The sequence below is a fragment of the Amblyraja radiata genome, chromosome 3, assembly GCF_010909765.2.
Source record: "Amblyraja radiata isolate CabotCenter1 chromosome 3, sAmbRad1.1.pri, whole genome shotgun sequence".
NCBI lineage: Eukaryota > Metazoa > Chordata > Chondrichthyes > Rajiformes > Rajidae > Amblyraja > Amblyraja radiata.
The window spans coordinates 16038542-16062219 of NC_045958.1; the positions used below are offsets into that span (position 1 = coordinate 16038542).

Sequence of the window (23678 nt, forward strand, 5' to 3'; positions counted from 1 at the left end):
TTAGTGTGCACAAGAGAATATCTTTACTGATCAATAAACTATCTGAATGTTCCAATTATCAACATTTTAATGTTCACAAGCCAATATTTCTTGCAAAGCTATTTACTGATAGAATGGATAAGAGTACCACCTTGATTACAGGCATTAGCATTTTCTTGTCCTTTTCAAAGGTCAGGAACTTTACTATGCACTTAAAATACAATAACTCTTCCTATTTATCTCTAAGATAACACTAAATGATGATTGCAACAGTCTTTGGCACAGAAGTATTCCAAAATATATTGTCGGTTCAGTTTCAAAATTATACCTTATCACCAATAAACAAATAATATTTTGAAAAACTTTCTCCAACCGTATCTGCCTCTTCCAGATTTTCAATTGAAGATGGGCAAATTAAGCGTCAGCACTCCTTGTAGATATTGAACTTTTGATTAATTTTGTTACAGTAATAAGCCAGTTTATCTCCTTGATGTACCTGAACATTTTAAGTTCATATGAATAGAAAAAGAATGCGATTTTCAGTAAATCAGCTTCTTGAAGTTGGCCGCTGACAATTACGTCAGAACTATTACAAGGATCTATATCCTACTGTAACAGAGCCTTTTATCCTAATTCTGATGATTAACCAGATTTTGACATGAAAGACATTTTGCTATTTCTATGTATGCTCGCAACGCAGCCAAGAGTTGGGAATTAACAATGATAAAACAGCATTGGCCTTTCAGTGTAGCTACATCAGTTAACATACATTCAATTTATGTTTGCATTATAATTTTCAGGAACAGAAACCTTGTACAAAGTGCGAAGGTTGTTGAAAACAAGCAAGCAACCATTGCCTAGAACTTACAATGTGTACTAAAACACATGCTAAAATGGTAATGCACAGGAGACCACTGCCAGATCTTCCATTCACAATTTTACAATTCATGACAGAGGCTTGAGCTTACAAATGTTATTGCTTGCCTTAATAGCAGAACATTAAGTGCTTTTGCTCAGCGGGAATTATCACATCAAGATATATGACCAAGTAAAGAGTGGCAGGAAGGAGATGGGGGTGGCTACCACAAAATCACCATTGGATAAACAGTCACTGACTTGGATGGCCTTACCTGGAATAAATGAGCATCGGAGATTTCTTGGTAGGAAGGAACTGCAGGTTCACGTTTACACAGATCAACACAAGTGCTGGAGTAACTAAGCAGAACAGACATCTCTGGAGAGAAGGAATGGGTGACGTTTTGCATTGAGACCTTTCTTCAGTCCGGGTCTTGACTCGAAACGTCACCCATTCCTTCTCTCCAGAGATGCTGCCTGAGTTACTCCAGCATTTTGTCTACCTTCGGAAATTTCTTGATGGTCTCTGGTGATAGGCTCCCTCCTACATGAGCAATCCCTCATCTTCCTGTTAAGGCCTATCTATCCATTCAAGGCATTTTAAATTTCTCTATTATGTATTTGTAAATGAATATTCGGCAGTGGCAACAAACATGGATGTCCTGCTTTTGAAGCCACTGCTGGGGGATTCAAAGGGATTAACAGGTGCATGGAACCAATTCTACTATTTCAGCTTATACATGCTAAATTCTAATCACATTTTGCCTGTGAATTTCAGCTTCACATCGATTACCTCACATAAAATGTCCACTTTGCAATATCAATTATAGTTCTATGCACCTCCTTAACCAATCAGAATGAAGAACACCTACTGAGTCACATAGAGTCTGACAATGGAAGAGTAAATTCAAAAAAATAATTAAATAATAGGTGCAACAGAAGTAAAGAAAAATACATTAATAAAAGTAGATCACAAAAGTAGATCATTGAGATCACTCATTCATTGAGATCATGCCTGATCTTTTCTGCTCAGCGCCACCTTCTTGTGCTCTTCCTATCTGTTAATTCCCTAAATATTCAAATATCCACTGAAGAGAGAAAGAAAAACAAGTTGTCATTAACTTTTTAAATGCCAACAATCACTGAAGTGCAAAGTAATGTGACGCTATGTATCTAGACATATATTTTCACTGTTGGTTAGAACAACACTAACACACACCTGCCGGCCCTGGAAGAGATCTACAGCTCTCGTTGCCTGTGGAAGGCTTCACGCATACTAAAGGTCTCATCTCATCCCGCACATCACTTGTCTGCCCTCCTGCCCTCAGGTCCATCAAATGACACACCACAAGATGAACAAACGGTTTCTACCCCAAGGCCATCACCACTCTGAACTCTGCACTGAACACACAGCCCCCATAGCCAATATTTTGTACTGCCACAACAATATACTGTGAATATTGCACATTGCACATTCTGACGACGTTTTCTTGCTGTTTTTGTTATTCGTTATTATTTATCTGATATGTTGGAGCTCCGCTCGGGCAGTGCGCCTGAAATTTCATTGTATGTATTTGCAATGACAATAAAGTGTATTAGTATTATTCTTATTATTATTATTAAAAGTACTTGACTGAATTTGCCTTAACCAAAATTTGCCTTTGCCTTTGTGAATAGAAAATGTAATGGTCATTTATCAAGTTAGTTTTGCAACTTCACCATCAATGTAGCAGAACTTTCAATGGAGCAGATCAAGGAAGATCCTATGATTTCCATGTTTAACGACACATTTGCTGTCATAAGGAATTGGTCGCTGATTTACTCTTTAATAAAGGTGAGGGCCAATAATTTTACTTTACACTCACTTCCAAATCTGCGATGACCACAGAACAAAATTCTGACATCATAGCAGGTAAGTGTTATTCAACAGAATAATTGAACCCATTGACTCATTAGACATGAACATATTAGCATAAATTACACATCAAAAAAGGTGCAAAATTTAGAGAAGTTAGCTTGCTATGTCTTGATCAAAGATTAGCTGACTTCCTTTTTTATCACTTCCTATTATTTTTTTGATACCGGTTTCAAATTATAATGCATTATCTTATTTAAACTACGCAATAGGAGCATTAAAAAAGTTGTACTTCTCAAATCCAAAGATATAAACAGACCTCTCACTTGAGCACCATGATTATAGAGGCCACTACTGAAATGCGGAAGACTAAACACTAAAGATCCCAATCCAAGCATAAAAGCTGAAAAGGCCAACCACCGTGGTTTGTGTCCCTTTTGTCCATAATACGAGATAAAGAGACATAAGGCGCAGAAGGAGATATCATAGCCAGTAGAAATCAATCCTGCGTAGGAGCTGGACAAGTTGTATCGCTTTTCGATCGTGGAGAGGTTGACATTGACTAGGCCATTCACCAGAGCACCTGGAACAAAAAGAATATTTATTACTTTAAATATATAAAAACAGGGAATATCTCAATAATAATAATGCAGTGACATCAAGCAAACAGCATCAGTGCCAACATTCCCAAAATTCACACACTAAGACGAGCATCTGCAATTGAACCTAGCGTGTAGGATAGAGCTAGCACACGGATGACCATTGGTTGGCGCGGACTCGGTGGGTTGAAGGACCTGTTTCCACGCTGTATCTCCAAAACTAAAATCACTTTCCTTCCTCCCATCCCTCGGGAAAATTATTGATTTCTTTCTTAAATATATTCAGCAAAAAATCATCGTCCATTTTTTGGGCTACTTAACTTCTATATATGCTATAATACTTTTCTATTAATACTAATTTATTTTTAATTTACTTTGGACCCTTCATTCTCTAATATATCTTGAAGATTATTTATGCTTTTTGCTGTGAAGTAACTAACTATGTTTAATTTATCAGCCATTTTTATGGCAAAGAAGTTATAATTTGGGGCAATAGTATAGTAGCCATTAGTACAAACAGGAAACTGCCTTCAAACTTCCCAAATATAGCAAGCAGAAATTAATCTTTATTGAATGATTAGATGTCATATTATTTAACAAAGTAGCAGGTAAGAGATTGTCTTGTCAGTGTAGTGGCCATTTGGCTTTATTTTGCGTGTCATAAATTATGGGGATCGTTGGGGGTTTTTCCGGGAGTCATGAAGCAGTCATAAATAATATGTACCCAATCACAGGCTAAAAGTCTCAGTAACTTGCATTTTCAGTCATTTGCACTACATTTTGCACTCATATATGGTAGGTTTTGCCTGAATACCATGCAAAATGTAGTTTAATTTATCTCAGTACATGTGACAACAATAAACCAATACAAAAAGAATTGGGAAGGTAGAATGAGAAGTAGAGAGGAAACAGGAGGACATCTTGCATGAGCGCAACAGGAGATGCAAAAAGAGAATAGAAATAAAGAGGTAGAGTGCAGAATGTAGTGTTACAGCTAGAGAAACAAGCGATATTAGCTGGAAATAGAGTATAAGAGCTATGAGGTTATTGTGCAAATATAGAAAACATTTGTCAAACTACGGCTGGCATATTGCATGTCATTGCAAATGCCACATTATGGGAAGGACATGATTCTCCTGGAGAGGGGGAAGAAGTGGTTCACCTGGACACTTCCTCGAATGCTGCAAGAGTTTGTTCTCCTTGGAGTGGAGGAGACTGAGAAATGGCGGTGCTGGCTCAAAGGCCCGAATGGCCTACTCTTGCACCTATTGTCTATTGTCTATTGTAAAAGCAATAACTCAAGATCAAATTAATAGTCACTTGAAAAAAACATGGATCAACCAATGACAGGTACATTGGTCAAAGACAATTTATTTTGTGCTGTACAAAATAAAGAGGGGCGTAGATAAGTGAACAGTGAAAAAGTTTCCCTCAGCAAAGGTGTCAACAACCAGAGAGCATTGGTTTAAAAATACTCAGAGGGGTCTTGAAGGTTTTCTCCCAGAAGGTGCTTAATATTTGACCTATTTCTTGAGGGGCTGGTGGAGTATTTTGACTCAGGTTTTCTCTCCAAATTAACATAGCCTGACCTGCTAAGTGTATCCTATGCATCTACATTTTATACCCTTTCACAATCCTTTACTTTTATTCTCACACTCTCACTGCCCTCATCACATTGCTTTTGCTCATTTTCTCTCATTCCGAATGCCGCCTCCACAATTGACTCAGTGACACAACAACTTATTCTCGCAGCAACTCTGGCCTCATCCTATCAAAGGTATATGCCTTCTCTTATGCATCTCCATTGCTCCTCCCCAACCTTCTCTGCAATTTCAAACTCACTTGTTTCATCTCCTTCATAGTCTGATAAATGGTCTGCATCCTGCAATATCAATCTTGCTTCTTTGTCTCATGTGCGACCTGACGAGCTGAGTATTTTCAGCATTTTCTGTTTACCATCAGCAGTATTTTGATTTTTGTTGTTAGTGCAACGTACAAATTTTTACAAAATGTGCTAAATATACGAGTGCTTTAGATTTAACAAAGCATATCCCAAGAAAGGGCACTGGACAATGTGGATCAACATGTCAGTCGGATTCAGGGGAAACAAACTAGGCACAAGAAACTGCTTTCCTTTCTTTCGAGACAGAAGCTAGGTTTGATATTTAAGGTTGATGACTTTTGGTGAACTGTGTTACATTCTTTGCAGATATTTTATAACCGGTTAAAACTTTTCTGCATTTTTCATCTGCAAATGAGGAAGACTCGCTCAGGTTTTCCAATAAAATACCTAGGGTACATTTAATTATATTAAATGGAATGCTAAATTATCTTAGAACAACAGAAATAGGGAAAGTATGGTAAAATACACCATGAGGATAATTTGCAACCAAAAGAGATATTTTTTAATGGATGGAAAGCAAGAACACATACTAATTTTTCCAAATATCTCCTCATGCATACGTTCAAAATGAGATAGGGGGCAGAACAGGTAAGCCATTTAGAATGGAGACGAGGAAACACTTTTTCTCACAGAGAGTTGTGAGTGTGGAATTCTCTGCCTCAGAGGGCAGTGGAGGCCGGTTCTCTGGATACTTTCAAGAGAGGGTTAGATAGGGCTCTTAAAGATAGCGGAGTCAGGGGATATGGGGAGAAGGCAGGTTCTGATTGGGGATGATCAGCCATGATCACATTGAATGGCGGTGCTGGCTCAAAGGGCCGAATGAGCACCTATTGTCTATTGTAAAAGCAATAACTCAAGATCAAATTAATAGTCACTTGAAAAAACATGGATCAACCAATGACAGGTACATTTGTTAAAGACAATTTATTGATTTATTCGATGAAGGAATGAGAGTTTCGGGAATGGTTTGCTTGCCAACTTTCCATAAGTGCTTTATAAAGTATCATATTGGAGATGAGAGTAAAATTCAAGCACATGGAATTAAAAGAACAATAGTAACATGGACAGAAACTGTCCCAGTGCCAAAAGCCAAAGACTAACAATGAAAATAAAAGATACTAGACAAAAATAGGATTACTCTTCTTTCACAAATGTATTAACATTCTGGGTTTAGGTAAACAGGACGTAATTCCAAATTTGCAGATGACCTAAAACTTAAAAAAAAAATTATAATGTAAAGAAGATAGCAATAGATTCAAGAGGACATTCACAGGCTGGTGAAAAGAACACATTGTGGATACAATTTCAGAGAATGCAATAATGCACTTTAGAAGAAGGAAAGAATTGGCACTATAAACTAAATGATCCAACATTAAAGGGAGTTGCTATAAAAGATGGATGTAAAGGATTGCTTTTAGATTGCAAGACAAGTTGAAGTAGCCATTATAAAAGCATAGCAACCTTGGTTTTATAAATGTTTTATAAACAATCACACAATTATGTTATGCTCGACCTTTATAGATTGTTGGTTAGGTTTCCTGTGAAATATTGACGATCTCACTTTAGGAAGCATGTCATGTCTATGACGAGGCTACTGGAGCAATTACTAAAATGGAAGCAGGGATGCAAGTCCTAATTTAAGAGAAAGAGGGTCATAAGGAATAGGAGTAGAATTAGGCCATTCGGCCCATCAAGTCTACTCCGCCATTCAATCATGGCTGATCTATCTCTCCCTCCTAACCCCAAGGGAAATGGGAGATTTAATATTCAAAATCATGACGTTTTGACAGAATTAGGGAGACTAAGCTGCTTTCAAATCACCAGTGAAAATAGGTTTAAGATATTTGACACAAATGTCTGGCAATAATAAGAGATTTTTTTTAAACAGCAAGTAATTATAACTTGAGTTGCGTTGATGTATCTTAAATAAGGGAGTAAATTTAAGAAACTCTGATCAGAATATTGCCGAGAAGTTGATTCAGTTGTAACTTTAAAATAGGAATTTGATAAATACTTCAGTGGGATAAAGCTAAATGACTATGCGGAAAGAAATGGGAAATAATTTGCATACTCCCTAAGGCAAAGTCATAGGCACTGTGTGCTAGATGGCTACCTTTGTGCCTTATGTTTTGTTTATGCATTACTTGTAAATTTTAAAACTTTACTCCATTTACATAATTTGTAAATGCAGTTAAATTGCGCTACACTCAGTGCACTCTACATATTCAATTAGCTATGTATAAAGTCACAGTTGATGAGGCAGGAGATCTATATTCCACCAGAGATAACAAAAATAATAAAATATGCATTAAAGCATTTAGGACATTAGTTTGGAGGATGTGGAAACGGTATGAGTAGAGCTGCGAAAAACTAAGGGGCAGAAAACGCTGGTGGGTGTTGTGTACAGGCCACCTAACAGTAGTAGTGAAGTTGGAGATGGTATCAAACAGGAAATTAGAAATGCGTGCGACAAAGGCAAAACCGTTATAATGGGTGACTTCAATCTACATATAGATTGGGTGAATCAAATTGGCAGGGGTGCTGAGGAAGAGGATTTCTTGGAATGTATGCGGGATAGTTATCTAAATCAACATGTAGAGGAACCAACGAGAGAGCAGGCTATTTTAGACTGGGTATTGAGTAATGAGGAAGGGTTAGTTAGCAGTCTTGTTGTACGTGCCCCCTTGGGCAAGAGTGACCATAATATGGTTGAGTTCTTCATTAGGATGGAGAGTGACATTGGTTCTGAACTTAAAGAAAGGTAACTTTGAGGGTATGAGACGTGAATTGGCCAAGATTGACTGGCAATTAATTCTAAAAGGGTTGACGGTGGATATGCAATGGAAGACATTTAAAGACTGCATGGATGAACTGCAAAAATTGTTCATCCCAGTTTGGCAAAAGAATAAATCAGGGAAGGTAGTGCATCCATGGATAACAAGGGAAATATCAAAGCGAAGGATGATGCGTACAAATTAGCCAGAAAAAGCAGCATACCGGAGGACTGGGAGAAATTCAGAGACCAGCAGAGGAGGACAAAGGGCTTAATTAGGAAAGGAAAAATAGATTATGAAAGAAAACTGGCAGGGAACATAAAAACTGCCTGCAAAAGTTTTTATAGATATGTGAAAAGAAAGAGATTAGTTAAAACAAATGTAGGTCCCTTGCAGTCAGAAACAGGTGAGTTGATCATGGGGAACAAGGATTTGGCGGACCAATTGAATAACTACTTTGGTTCCGTCTTCACTAAGGAAGACATAAATAATCTGCCGGAAATAGCAGGGGACCGCGGGTCAAAGGAGTTGGAGGAATTGAGTGAAATCCAGGTTAGCCGGGAAGTGGTGTTGGGTAAATTGAATGGATTAAAGGCCGATAAATCCCCAAAGCCAGATAGGCTGCATCCCAGAGTACTTAAGGAAGTAGCTCCAGAAATAGTGGATGCATTAGTAATAATCTTTCAAAACTCTTTAGATTCTGGAGTAGTTCCTGAGGATTGGCGGGTAGCAAACGTAACCCCACTTTTTAAGAAGGGAGGGAGAGAGAAAACGGGGAATTACAGACCAGTTAGTCTAACATCGGAAGTGGGGAAACTGCTAGAGTCAGTTATTAAAGATGGGATAGCAGCACATTTGGAAAGTGGTGAAATCATTGGCCAAAGTCAGCATGGATTTACGAAAGGTAAATCATGTCTGACGAATCTTATAGAATTTTTCGAGGATGTAACTAGTAGCGTGGATAGGGGAGAACCAGTGGATGTGGTGTATCTGGACTTCCAGAAGGCTTTCGACAAGGTCCCACATAAGAGATTAGTATACAAACTTAAAGCACACGGCATTGGGGGTTCAGTATTGATGTGGATAGAGAACTGGCTGGCAAACAGGAAGCAAAGAGTAGGAGTAAACGGGTCCTTTTCACAATGGCGGGCAGTGACTAGTGGGGTACCTCAAGGCTCAGTGCTGGGACCCCAGCTATTTACAATATATATAAATGATCTGGATGAGGGAATTGAAGGCAATATCTCCAAGTTTGCGGATGACACTAAGCTGGGGGGCAGTGTTAGCTGTGAGGAGGATGCTAGGAGACTGCAAGGTGACTTGGATAGGCTGGGTGAGTGGGCAAATGTTTGGCAGATGCAGTATAATGTGGATAAATGTGAGGTTATCCATTTTGGTGGCAAAAACAGGAAAGCAGACTTATCTAAATGGTGGCCGACTAGGAAAAGGGGAGATGCAGCGAGACCTGGGTGTCATGGTACACCAGTCATTGAAAGTAGGCATGCAGGTGCAGCAGGCAGTGAAGAAAGCGAATGGTATGTTAGCTTTCATAGCAAAAGGATTTGAGTATAGGAGCAGGGAGGTTCTACTGCAGTTGTACAGGATTCTTGGTGAGACCACACCTGGAGTATTGCGTACAGTTTTGGTCTCCAAATCTGAGGAAGGACATTATTGCCATAGAGGGAGTGCAGAGAAGGTTCACCAGACTGATTCCTGGGATGTCAGGACTGTCTTATGAAGAAAGACTGGATAGACTTGGTTTATACTCTCTAGAATTTAGGAGATTGAGAGGGGATCTTATAGAAACTTATAAAATTCTTAAGGGGTTGGACAGGCTAGATGCAGGAAGATTGCTCCCGATGTTGGGGAAGTCCAGGACAAGGGGTCACAGCTTAAGGATAAGGGGGAAATCCTTTAAAACCGAGATGAGAAGAACTTTTTTCACACAGAGAGTGGTGAATCTCTGGAACTCTCTGCCACAGAGGGTAGTCGAGGCCAGTTCATTGGCTATATTTAAGAGGGAGTTAGATGTGGCCCTTGTGGCTAAGGGGATCAGAGGGTATGGAGAGAAGGCAGGTACGGGATATTGAGTTGGATGATCAGCCATGATCATATTGAATGGCGGTGCAGGCTCGAAGGGCCGAATGGCCTACTCCTGCACCTAATTTCTATGTTTCTATTATATTGAACAGCATTCCATTTTGTAAAGGATTTGCAAGAAAGCAAGGCAATATTTGATTGAAAGATGCAACATGAAACTATGCCCTTTAGCCTTCAAGTACATGGTAAGTTCATCGTCCAGCAATCACACTAATTCTATTATTCCACCTTCCCAACCACTCTCTGTACATTAGGTAATTAACCTACAAACCAGCATGTCTTTGTGCTGTGGGAGGAAATCGGAGCGGCCAAAGAAAATCCATGTAGTCACATAGAAAATGTGCAAATTTCACACAGGGAGCATCAGAGGTCAGGATCGAATCCGGATCTCTGGCGCTGTGAGACATCGGCTGTACCATCTGTGCCACTGTGCGTTGCCAATTCTAATCTGGTGATGTAAAATTAAAACATCCAACAATATTCATTTTTCCATGGGAATGTCTGAACAGCTACTATGGCAGCTGTGGGATTTAACAACCAATTTATCTTTGAACTCTAGCAGTAAATAAGTGCATAAATATCAGAACCTGATTGTACGTTGTGTGCAAGTTTAGATCCAACTTCAGTGAACACAGCAGTGAAAACACTCAGCACTGGTCACTAAAGAAGAACTTGACCCTGTTTTGTTATTCATATACTGTATACCATCCTAGAATGGTGTGCAGTGATCCAACAACTTAAATTTCTGATATGGGGCATATACTATACATCTGAGAATGTGATTTTGGCTCATAGAATGAATTCCTTAAGTTCACCTGCTATAGAAGTACAGTATGTTCTCAAAGGAGACACTCAGTGTTACTACAGTCAGTGATGATAAAGCTGCATCTTTGCTCAAACAAAGAACATAAATGTAATAATAATAAAAACTGTATTTATACAGAACTAGAAGAGGTTACATAATGGGAGGGGCAAAGTCCAGGAGATTTTTAAAATAATGTTTAATTCTGAGATATTAGTGGCTAACGTCTCAGCCTTTTCACAGAAGAAAAAACGACACGCTAACGGTGATATTTTTACATATTCCGGTAGAGATTTTTTTCCATGCAGTCCAAAACCGCCTTATCTGAAAAATTCATGCTTTATTTCTCGAGTTATTATTGAAAATGTTTAAGAATACTTGGAATTTAAAATGGTTTTTACTTTAAAATCATTCCTGAGCTTCCAGCACACTTTGATACAAAGTTGCAAGACAGGAACACTGGCAGCAACACACTGAACTTTTCAGCTCAATGGCATCTAACAGCAAGTGCACCCGACATTTGCAACAATGTGGCCATCATAGCTCCTGGCAGGACAGGAGGGGGAGGATCAATTGGTATTGCAATTGGGGATTTTTTTTCATCTCCAGTGCTGGGGGAGGCTTACGAGCTATGATCTTTGCGGAGGAGTGCTCGAATCTTACCTTCGGTAACGGATTGAGTTGGAGGACCGCGCCTCCCGTGGAGGCTATGGGGAGAGGACGGGTCCATTGGGGGAGCAGACCCAACGGGTCTGCACTTGGTCTAGTGTAATTTAAAACATGACACATTCAGCATTCACCAAACTTTGTGCACTATAACCACACAATAGATAAGGGACAGTTACAATACGATACTTCCGCATAAAGGTTGCAAGGCTGTTGGATATGTAAATACAGTGTGTAATTACATGTCTGTTGTCTTTTAACCATCAGTAACTACAAAGTTTTCAAAAGTCCACAGTATACTGATCAAATATCTAGGGACATGATTAAATTGGTTCACATGCTCTTCTGCAGAAACAGGTGTCTTCCATCTTTGACAGGGAGCACAAACCATAGGCTCAAGGAGTGACCTGTACAAAAGGGATGGGTTGCACCTTAACTGGAGGGGGACCAACATTCTGGCAGGCAGGTTTGCTAGTGCTACATGGGTGGGTGTAAACTAAATAGCAGGAGGGAGGGATCGACAAATTGGAAGTATAGGATGGAGTTAAAGGGAAAGAGGGTACAGGAAAGGTTATAAAAGACACCTGTATTGATGGGATGGAAAGTTCAGGAAGGGATAAGAGAGTAAGGTCGGGTGAAATAGGAACCGGTGTGAGAGGGGAGGTGAATACCGAATTAAAAGTGTTAGAATGCGCAAAGTATAGAAAATAGTGGATGAGCTTGAGGCTCAGTTAGAGATTGGTAGGCACGATGTTGTGGGAATTACAGAGACATGGCTGCAAGACGATCGGAGCTAGGAAATGAATATTCAGGGTTATACGTCCTATCAAAAAGTCAGACAGGTGCGCAGAGGGGGAGGGATAGCTCTGTTGGTAAGGAATGAAATTCAATCCTTTGCGAGGGGTGACAGAGTCAGAAGATGTAGAGTCATTGTGGATAGAACTGAGAAATTGTAAGGGTAAACAGGTCACCAAACAATATCCTGGATAAAGGGTGCAAGTTGCATCAGGAGTTAAAATTGGCATGTAACAAAGGTAATACTATGGTGATTATGGGAGATTTCAATATGCAGGTAGACTAGGAAAATCAGGTTGCAACTGGACCCCAAGAAAGGGAGTTTGTAGAGTGCCTCTGAGATGGATTCTTAGAGCAGCTTGTACTGGAGCCTACCTGGGAGAAGGCAATTCTGGATTTAGTGTTGTGTAATGAACCAGATTTGATAATGGGAACTCAAGGTAAAAGAACCATTAGGAGGTAGTGATCATAATATGATTAATTTTAATCTGCAATTTGAGAGGGAGAAGGTAAAATCAGAAGTGTCAGTATTGCAGTTGAACAAAATGGACTATGGAGGCATGAGGGAGGAGCTGGCCAAAGTTGACTGGAAAGGGACCCCAGCAGGGATGACGGTGGAACAGCAATGTCAGGAGTTTCTGGGAATAATCCAGACGATGTAGGATCATTTCATTCCAAAGAGGAAGAAAGATTCTAAGGGGAGTAAGAAGCGACCGTGGCAGAAAAGGGAAGTCAAGGACAGTATAAAACTAAAAGAGAAAATGTATAACATTTTAAAGATGAGCAGGAAGACAGAGGATTGGTCAACTTTTAAAGAACAACAGAAGGTAACTAAAAAGGCAATACAGGGAGAAAAGATGAAGTACGAAGATAAGACAGCCAAGCAGATAAAGGAAGATAGTAAAAGTTTCTTTAGGTAATTGAAAAGGAAAAGATTAGTTAAGACGGAAGACAGAACCAGGTGAATTTATTATGGGGAACAAGGAAATGGCAAACGAGTAGAACATGTACTTTGGTTCTGTCTTCACTAAGGAAGACACAAATAATCTCCCAGAAGTAATGGGAGACAGAGGATCTAGGGTGACGCATTGGTGATCATTTTCCAATGTTCTAGAGATTCTGCATCAGTTCCTGTGGATTAGAAGATGGCTATTGTTATCCTACTTTTTAAGAAAGGAGGGAGAGAGGAAACTATGGACCAATTAGTCTGACATCGGTGGTGGGGAAGATGCTGGAGTCAATTATTAAAGATGTAATGCATTTGGATAGCAGTAACAGGATTGGTCCAAGTCAGCATGGATTTATGACGGGGAAATCTTGCTTGTCTAATCTTCTGGAATTTTTTGAGGATGTAATAAGTAAAATGGATAAGGGAGAGCCATTGAATGTGGTGTATCTGGACTTTCAGAAAGCCTTTGATAAGGTCCCACACAGATTAGTGGGCAAAATTAGAGCACAGGATGTTGGGGTATTGACATGGATAGAAAATTGGTTGGCAGACAGGAAACAAAGAGTAGGAATTAACGGATCCCTTTCAGAATGGCAGGTAGTGTCTAGTGGGGCGCCGCAAGGCTCGGTGCTGGACCGCACCTATTTACAATATATATTAATGATGAAGGAATTAAAAGTAACATTAGCAAATTTGCAGATGACAAAAAACTGGATGGCAGTGTGAACTGTGAAGAGGATGCTATGAGGATGCAGGGTGACTTGGAAAGGTTGGGCGAGTGGGCAGATGCATGGCAGGTGCAATATAATGTGGATAAATGTGAGGTTATCCACTTTGGAGGCAAGAACAAGAAGGCAGATTATTATCTGAATGTTATCAGATTAGGAAAAGGGGCGGTGCAATCAGACCTGGGTGTCCGCGTACATCAGTCATTGAAAGTAAGCACGCAGGTACAGCAGGCAGTGAAGAAAGCGAATGGCATGTTGGCCTTCATAACGAGAGGATTTGAGTACAGGAGCAAAGAGGTCCTTCTGCACCTGTACAAGGCCCTGGTGAGACCACACCTGGAGTATTGTGTGAGTTTTGGTCTCCTAATTTGAAGAAGGACATTCTTGCTATTGAGGGAGTGCAGTGTAGGTTCACAAGGTAAATTCCCGGGATAGCGGGACTGTCATATAATGAAAGAATGGAATGACTGTACTTGTATTAATTGGAATTTAGAAGGATGAGAGGGCTTCTTATAGAAACATATACAATTAATAAGGGATTGGACAAGCTAGATGCAAGAATTTTTTTCTTGATGTTGGGGGAGTCCAGAACCAAGGGCCACAGTTTAAGAATAAGGGGTAAGCCATTTAGAACCGAGATGAGGAAAAACATTTCTCCCAGAGAGTTGTGAATTTGTGGAATTCTCTGCCTCAGAAAGCAGTGGAGGCTGATTCACTGGATGCATTCAAAAGGGAGTTAGAGCTCTTTGGGCTAGCTGAATCAAGGGATATGGGGGGAAGGCAGGAACAGGGTACTGATTGTGGATGATCAGCCATGATCACATTGAAAGGTGGTGCTGGCTCGAAGGCAAGGCAAGGCAAGGCAAGGCAAGGCAACTTTATTTATATAGCACATTTCATACACGAGGCAGACTCAAAGTGCTTCACATAAAAACATGTCATACAATAAATGAAATAATAAAATGAAATAAAATAGAAGAACTAAAAGAAAAGAAAAGCAAAATTAAAAATGCATTATAAAAAGTGCAAAAGTTAAAAGTGCAATGTAGTTAAGATTTAGCTGAAAGCTAAAGTAAACATAAAAGTTTTCAGTCTTGTTTTAAAAGTGGTCAAAGTTGAGGCAAGTCTTAAATCTTCAGGAAGTTTATTCCAGCTATTTGTTGCATAGTAACTAAATCCTGTTTTCCCATGTTTTGTATTTACTCTGGGAATCACTAGCAGATTGGTTTCAGAAGATCTTAGCGGTCTAGAAGGCTTATATAGTGGAAGCATGTCAGTGATATACTTTGGCCCTAAACCATGTAGTGATTTATAGGTGAGCAGCAGGATTTTAAAATCAATTCTCTGACATACAGGGAGCCAATGTAAGGATTTAAGAATTGGTGTAATATGCTCAAATTTTTTGGTCTTTGTTAGAACTCTAGCAACAGCGTTCTGAACAAGCTGTAGCTGCCTGACAGTTTTTTTTGGAAGACCTGCAAGGAGACCGTTGCAATAATCTAGCCTACTATTAATAAAGGCATGTACAAGTTTTTCTAAATCTTGAGCTGACATGAGTCCTCTTAATCTTGCTATGTTTTTGAGGTGATAGTAGGCCGATTTTGTTACTGATTTGATCTGACTGTCGAAATTTAAATCTGAATCCATAATGACCCCAAGATTTCTGGCTTTGTTTGAAGTTTTCAGGGACAGAGAGTGAAGGTGTTGGGTTACTTTAAGCCTTTCTTTTTTAGCACCAAAAACAATTATCTCCGTTTTGTCCTTATTTAGTTGGAGAAAATTTTGGCACATCCAGTCTTTGACTTGCTCAATGCACTGGCACAACAGATCTATGGGGCGATAGTCATTTGGTGATAGCGCTACATAGATTTGAGTGTCATCGGCATAGCAGTGGTGGTCAATATTATTATATCGCATGATTTGCCCTAGTGGGAGCATGTAGATGTTGAATAAAGAGGGCCCTAAGATCGAACCTTGCGGTACTCCACACGTCACGTTGGTTGGTTCTGATACAAAGTCGCCAATGGAAACAAAATAGTTCCTATCTTGTAAATATGACCTGAACCAACTTAAGACTCGAAGGGCTGAATGACCTACACCTGCACCTATTTTCTATGTTTCTATGACTATGAGTTGGCACAGTGTAAGCAGCTGCCAGAAACCACAGGGTGTTGCTAGGAGAGTCCAGAGATCTTAGTAGCAGCTCAGGAGGAGGTCAGTGGCTTTAGGAGTTACTGAAAAGGAACACAGGAGTCCTAGGAGAGGTGGAGTAGGAGATCAGAGATCCAAGATGTGGCTGAGAGCGAGGCAAAAAAAGTGACAGTGAAGACCAGGAACCCTGCTTTTGTTACGTCTTCCCATTTTTCTTTGATAATGTTTATCAATTTCAATAAATAAAATGCACTGGGACATCCTGAAAATTGATTCTTGTCTTTACAAGATATGCATCCTATTCTCCAGTTCCTTCACCAAGGTATGTATTGCATTGCACAAAAACATTAAGAGGAAATCAAGATGGCGTCGCGTGCACAACGCGAGGCTCTGCGTCTCCGTAGTTTTTGCAATTTATTTTTTTTCCTGTTAATCATTACCTTAGTTTTCGCCCGGAGCACTCGAGCGAAGACTCTGTATGGCCGTCAGGAGCTACTAGAGCTCGGCCGTCTCTGCATAACGAGCCCCAGAAGCGACTTTCAACTGCCGCCGGAGATCGCCAGGACACCGTGGTCTCGCGGGCCAGCTCCCCCGACAGGAAGTGCCCGGAGGCGGCGCAGGGACCGCAAACAAAGACGTGGGAAGCGAGAAGGCTATCGAGCTAGGCTGAAATCAAACCCGTACCAGCCAGCTCTGCCCAGCATTTTCCTCGTGAATGTCCGGTCCCTGGTGAGTAAAATCGACGAACTACGGCTGCGGATCACCACACACAGAAGGATCGCTGACTGCAACGCCATGGTCTTTACTGAAACATGGCTCAACGGCAACATCCCGGACAATGCCATCGAGCTGGAGGGGCGCACTGTCTTCAGGGCCGACAGAACAGCGGAGAACTCCGGTAAGACCAAGGGCGGCGGACTGTGAATCTATGTGAATATCACATGGTGTACGGACGTTGTTAGGATTGGTAGTCACTGCTCTGTTGACCTGGAATACCTGATGTTAAAGTGCAGGCCCTTCTATTTGCCCAGAGAATTCACATCGACTGTTATCACTGCAGTCTATGTACCCCTGGACGCTAATGCCAGGCTAGCAATGGAAGAGCTGCAAGCTGCTATCAGCAAACATCTATCTGCTCACCCAGAGGGGGCATTTATTGTTGCGGGTGATTTCAACCACTCCGACCTTAAAACTGTACTCCCCAGGTTCCATCAGCATGTTTCCTGCCCAACCAGAGGAAACAATATTCTGGACTTAGTTTATACTAATATTACTGAAGCCTACAAAGCCCTTCCCCTCCCCCACCTTGGTCAGTCTGACCACCTCTCTCTGTTCCTGCTCCCCAAATATACACCTCTGATCAGATGTGTGAAACCTACCATGAGGACAGTGAAGGTTTGGCCTGAGGGGGCTGTCTCTGTTTTACAGGAGCAGTTTCAGCAGACAGACTGGAGTCTGTTTGCTACCCAGTCCACCTTCAATTCACAAGTGGACATCAACTCATACACCTCAACAGTTATGGACTATATAAAATTCTGCACCGATAATGTCACTACCCACAAAGAGATAAAGACCTTCCCTAACCAGAAGCCGTGGATGAGCAGGGAGGTCAGACTCCTACTGAAGGCTCGCGATGCCGCTTTCAGATCTGGCGACGCTGAGGGATACAGCTCATCCAGGGCCAATCTGAAAATGGGAATTAGGAATGCCAAACTCAATCACAAACGGCGGATTGAAGAGCACTTCCAAAACAACTCTGACCCCAGGCGCATGTGGCAAGGAATCAAATCCCTTGCCGATTACCAGAAAGTTAACACCCCACCCCCAGACAACGCCACCCTTCCTGACGAGCTAAACCATTTCTATGCTCGTTTTGACCGGGACAACAAAACCCCAGCCATCAAAGTTGCTCCACCCCCGAATGAACAACCCCTCAGTCTCTCCACCTCTGCTGTACAAGATGCACTGAGAAAGGTGAATGAGCACAAAGCTGCCGGCCCCGATGGCATCCCTGGCCGGGTGCTTAGGGCATTTGCTGGACAACTATCCCCAGTCTTCACCGACATTTTCAATCTCTCACTGGCCCAGGGTGTTGTCCTCACTTGCCTCAAGACATCAACCATCGTGCCAGTGCCCAAACAGTCAGCCACAGGGAGTCTCAACGATTTCCGCCCAGTGGCACTCACCCCTGTCATTGCTAAGTGCTTTGAGCGGCTGATCTTGGCTCACCTCAAAGCCAGCCTCCCCCCACACTGGACCCCCATCAGTTTGCCTACCGGGCCAACAGGTCTACAGAGGACGCCATATCGGCGGCTCTACACTCTGCCCTGACCCACCTGGACAACAACAACTCCTACATCAGGTTGCTGTTCATTGATTTCAACTCTGCCTTTAACACTGTCATCCCCGCCAGCTTGATCACCAAACTCAGCGGACTTGGCATCTCCACCTCCCTCTGCAACTGGACACTGGATTTCCTCACCAACAGACCACATTTTGTTAGGGTCAACAACCTCACCTCCTCCACTATAACACTGAACACCGGCGTGCCACAGGGCTGTGTGCTCAGCCCTCTCCTCTACTCCCTCTTCACCCACGACTGCATCCCTAAGTACGGATCCAACGCCATCATTAAGTTTGCTGACGACACCACGGTGGTAGGACTGATCAGTGACAACGATGAGTCATCCTACAGAGAGTAGGTCCAGCACCTGACAACCTGGTGTGCCAACAATAACCTCGTCCTCAACTCCAAGAAGACTAAGGAAATTATTGTCGACTTCAGGAAAGTCAGAGGAGGCAGTCATACCCCCATCCATATAAACGGGACTGAGGTGGAGCGCGTCTCCAGCTACAAATTCCTCGGGGTACATATCTCGGAGGATTTGTCCTGGTCCCTCAACACCTCCAAGCTGATCAAAAAGGCACAGCAGCGCCTTTACTTCCTGAGGAGGCTCAAGAAAGCCCACCTGTCCCCCCAGATACTGACCAACTTCTACCGCTGTACCATCGAGAGCATCCTGACCACCTGCTTCACGGTATGGTACAGCAGCTGCACTGTTGCGGACAGGAAGGCATTGCAACGGGTGGTGAAAACCGCTCAGCACATCATTGGTGCTCCGCTCCCTGCCATGGATGCCCTCCACCGAAAACGGTGTCTGAGACGGGCTGGGAAGATCATTAAAGACCCCTCCCACCCCAACCATGGACTGTTTGCCCTCCTCCCATCAGGGAGGCGGTACAGGAGCCTCAGGTCTCGTACCAGTAGGATGAGGAACAGCTTCTACAATTATACCATCACATTGCTGAACTCGGAGTCCCGCCGATAGATTTCTCCGGTCCCTCCGTCCCCATTGTTTAATTATTCTGTATTTTTGATTATTCTGTATCTTCTTTTTTTTAAATTTCTATATGCACTACTACTACGGACTGACGCAAAACTGCATTTTGTTGTACCCATACTCAGTATTTGTGCAATGACATTAAAGTTGAATTGAATCGAAGAGACTGCTCTCTCCACTTCTGTACCATCTTGCCAAGGTCAGTTTGAATTGCAGTCTGACTTCCAAAACCTGCTACAGCAAAAATGGCTTAAAAAAGTTTAGGCAACCTTTGAGCAATGCAAATTATCTTGGTTGCTAGCCACAAGCTCCAGTCATTGAACTATGTAGATAATGCTAGCTATGTTGTGCAATCAGCAAATTAAAGTTGGCCTGTTGCCTGTACTCTTCTCAGCTATATATTCCTCTTTCTATTGTTAGGGTGTTCTGATAGAACTTTATTTATCCCAGGAGGGAAATGGAAAGGATTGGGAATGTGCAAAGATTGGGGGGGGGAGAAGGGACGGGAGTCAGTCAGTCTACCCCACGGCAGAAGGGGGAGGAGTTGTACAGTTTGATAGCCACAGGGAAGAAGGATCTCCTATGGTGTTCCATACTGCATCTTGGTGGAACCATTCTGTTGCTGAAGGTACTCCTCAGATTGACCAGTGTGTCATCAAGGAGGGGGTGAACAGTATTGTCCAAGAATCTCCACAATTTGAGGAGCATCCTCCCCTCCAAGACCACCTCCCATGTATCCAACTTATCCTCTAAAATGCCCGATTCATATTCATCCTTAAAAAAAAAAGCTAAGATGGCAAACTCAGTTACAGTTACCATAAACTAAGCTATAGGAATGAGCTACTGAAAAAATTGTGCTTAACAAATGTTTCCTCTGGATCCAAGCAGTACACTTTTCTGATGTATTCTTATTAAATTCACAAATGATGTTTTGCTGTCTTTGGGTAAAGTCACAATGTAGAAAGAAGGAATATAAAGAATATTATGTTGTAAGTATCTCATTTTCACCATAAATGTTTCCTATTATTCCTGTCACAAAATTTGTACCTGCTCTGAAAGTCAGCAGTTTGAACAAAGCACTCTGGACCTTTGACTATAATTGAAATGGGCTCTGCCATTTCTGCACTTTATATCTTCAGATTAGCAATCACCTGTTCCACACCACCACAAATTTACCACAAATACCTTTGATACAAATAATAAATTAGAGTAGCACAAGCAGTTCTACTCTAATTTATTATTTGTATCAAAGGTATTCAGAACTGAATATCTTTTCATCAATTTGCACTGTTTGAAAGTTCCTGCCTCCCCTTCCTATGTTGATAGAGGGTCACCCAGTATAGTTGCTCAAAAGGCAACTGATCCTTCAGGGTGGTCTTTCTGGAAATGTCCTTAATGCTTACTACATTTCCAAATTTTACAACTCTTCCAATTTCAAAATTGTATTTATCCCCAACTCTTCTCTCGAGGAATATCATCAAATACCCAGTCTGTAAAAAATGCTACAATCACAACCCTCTTCAGCCAATTGTATACCCATGCTCCAACTGCATCTTTGTAAGGCTTCAATTCTAGTAGCAATCATAATACATGATACTTTATTAAAAGCATCAACTGCCGCACATTAGATCATAATACCACATGATATAGGAGCAGAATTAAATCAAGGCTGATCTATTTGTCCTTCTCAACAGCATTCTCCTGAATGAATGTAACGAGATACTCAATATAAGTAACAAACAGCCAGAAGAGAGGAGGAAAGATGATGTTGAAATTTGATGATATAATCCGCAGAGCCAGCCAGTGATCTGCACGTGGGCAGAGGTGGATAGTGAAATGTTCAAAAGCAAGAAGGTGGCAGACGATTTGGGGGAAGGTCATGGTGCAATATGGTTTTTACAATAATTCTGTCACCTCATTTGTTTGGACAAGTTTTACTCAAGGTAGGATGCCATCCTACCCTGAGTAAAACCTTGAGTAGTTGGAGGGGTAGGTAGTGCAGTAAGGAAATTAATAAAATTTGCTACTGAAAAGATTGCTGGGAGATAGCTGTAGCTTGGACACAGGCAGAGATAAATGCTTCTCAGAACATCAAAAGGAAAATTGAGCAAAGAGTTCTCATCAAAGTAAGATTAAAGAGACACGGTGGAGGTTGTGGTCCTCAAAGAATTGTATAGGGATTTGGAAGGGCAGGTTAAGTAGATGGGGAAAATGAAATGAGGCACATTGGGAGGGGCCAGGAAACGTAAAGCCTAGATTATCAGCACTCCCAAATTCCTATGCACCTCTGATTTCTGAATTATCTCCCCATGTAGAAGAGAGCTTTATTCCAAAATGCATGACTCCACACTTTGCTACATTGAATTCCATCTGTCACTTCTTTGCCCACTCTCCCAACCTGTCCAAGTCCTTCTTCAGAATCCCTGTTTTCTCTACATTATCTGCACCTCCACCTATCTTCATATCATCTGCAAACCTGGCCACATAGCCTTCAATTCCATTCCAGAATCTATCCCAGGTTATTGAGAGAACCAAGAAAAGAGATTTTGTGGAGTCTTGACAAAGATCTTTGTGTCATCTCTAGCCATAGGTGAGATCCTGCAGGACTGGAGAGTAGCTAATATTGCTCCTTTTATAAAAAAAAAAGATAGGTAAAGAGAATCCAGAGAATTATTGACCAGAGAAGCTCACATCAGTGGTAGGAAAGTTATTGAAGAGGATTGTTTGGGATAGGGATTTCCTCCTGTTTTGAAGAGAATGGGTTAATCATGGACAGTCAGCATGGCTTTGTATACGGCAGGTCTGATAGTTGGAGGTCTGTGACGAGTGGAGTTCTGCAGGGATCTCTGCTGTTTGTGATGTATACAAATGACTTGGACATAAATGTAGACAGGTTGGTTAGTATGTTTGACACCAAGACTGCTGCAGTTGCGGACTGTGAGGAAGGCTGTCATAATATATAGTGGGGTATAGATCACTCACAGAAAAAGAGAAATGGCATGTGGAGATTAATTCAAGCAAATTGAGGTGTGGGATTTTGGGGAAGTTGAATGCAAGGAGAAAATATAAAACTAATGGCACAACCTTTAACAGCACTGATGTATAGAGGGATCTTGGGTTCTTAGTTCATAACTCCTTGAAAGTGACAACACAATTAGATAGACTGGTAAACTGGTAAAGAAGGCATCTGGTATGTTTCTCTTTATTGGTCAGGGCACCAGATACAAGTCAGGAAGTCATATGCCGAGTTGTAGAACGTTGTAAACCACATTTGGAATACTGTATGCAGTTAGCCCATTACAGGAAGGATATGGAGGCTTAAAAAGGGTACTGGAAGTTTACCAGAATGATGCCTGGTTTAGAGGATACTAGCTGCAGGGAGAGGTTGATAGACTTAGTTTTTCCAAGAATGCTAGAAAAGCTGAAGACCCGACAGAAGTATATAAAGTTATGAGAGGCTTAAATCAGGGAGACAGCCAGAACCTTCCTTCCAGGATGGAAAATTCATACACTAGTATTGTTTAAGGTGAGAGAGGCAGTCTAAAGAAGATGTGCGGGGCAAGTTTTTTATACAACGTCAGCAAGTACCTGTTACAAGCTGTTGGGTTGTGGTTAAGTCAGTCGTGATAGTGGCATTTAAGAGACCTTTGAATAGGCAAATGGATATGCAGGGATTGGAAGGATATGGATTTGGTGGAGAAAGATTAGATTTGGTCATGACATTAAGTTCAGCACATTTTGGGCTGAAGGGCTTGTTCCTGTGCTGTACTGTTCTGTGTTCTATGTTTTAAATGGGAATGCACCGGGATTGAACAGGGGGCACAGGAATAAAAGGAAAGGTGGGAGAGGATTTTACTTGAAGTTGGAGAATTCAACATTCATTTCATTGGGTTGTAAGCTACGCAAGTTGAATATGAGGTGATGTTCCTCCAGTTTGCGTGTGGCCTCACTCTGGCAATGGAGGAACCCAAGGACAGAAAGGTCAGTTTGGGAATAGGAAGAAGAGTTAAAATGGTTATCCGCCAGGAGGTGCTGCAGGTCTTGGCGGACAAGTGTTCCACAAAATGTTCGCCTAATCTACGGTTCATCTCACTGATGTAAAGGATGCCACATCATAAGCACCAAATGCAGAGAAATGAAGTTTGAAGATATGCACATGAATCACATTCTCACCTGGAAGG

The 23678-nt window shown here is 41.4% G+C and overlaps 1 protein-coding gene across 1 annotated transcript in view; it reads right to left on the reverse strand.

Annotated features, from left to right (window-relative positions):
- The window catches only part of LOC116970817 (solute carrier organic anion transporter family member 4C1-like), a 101585-nt gene that overhangs the window by 75451 nt on the left and 2456 nt on the right, over positions 1-23678 (reverse strand). Inside the window, exon 2 of the mRNA XM_033017368.1 lies at positions 3009-3272. Coding sequence (XP_032873259.1) covers positions 3009-3272 — 264 coding nt within the window. The remainder of the gene's footprint in view (positions 1-3008; positions 3273-23678) is intronic.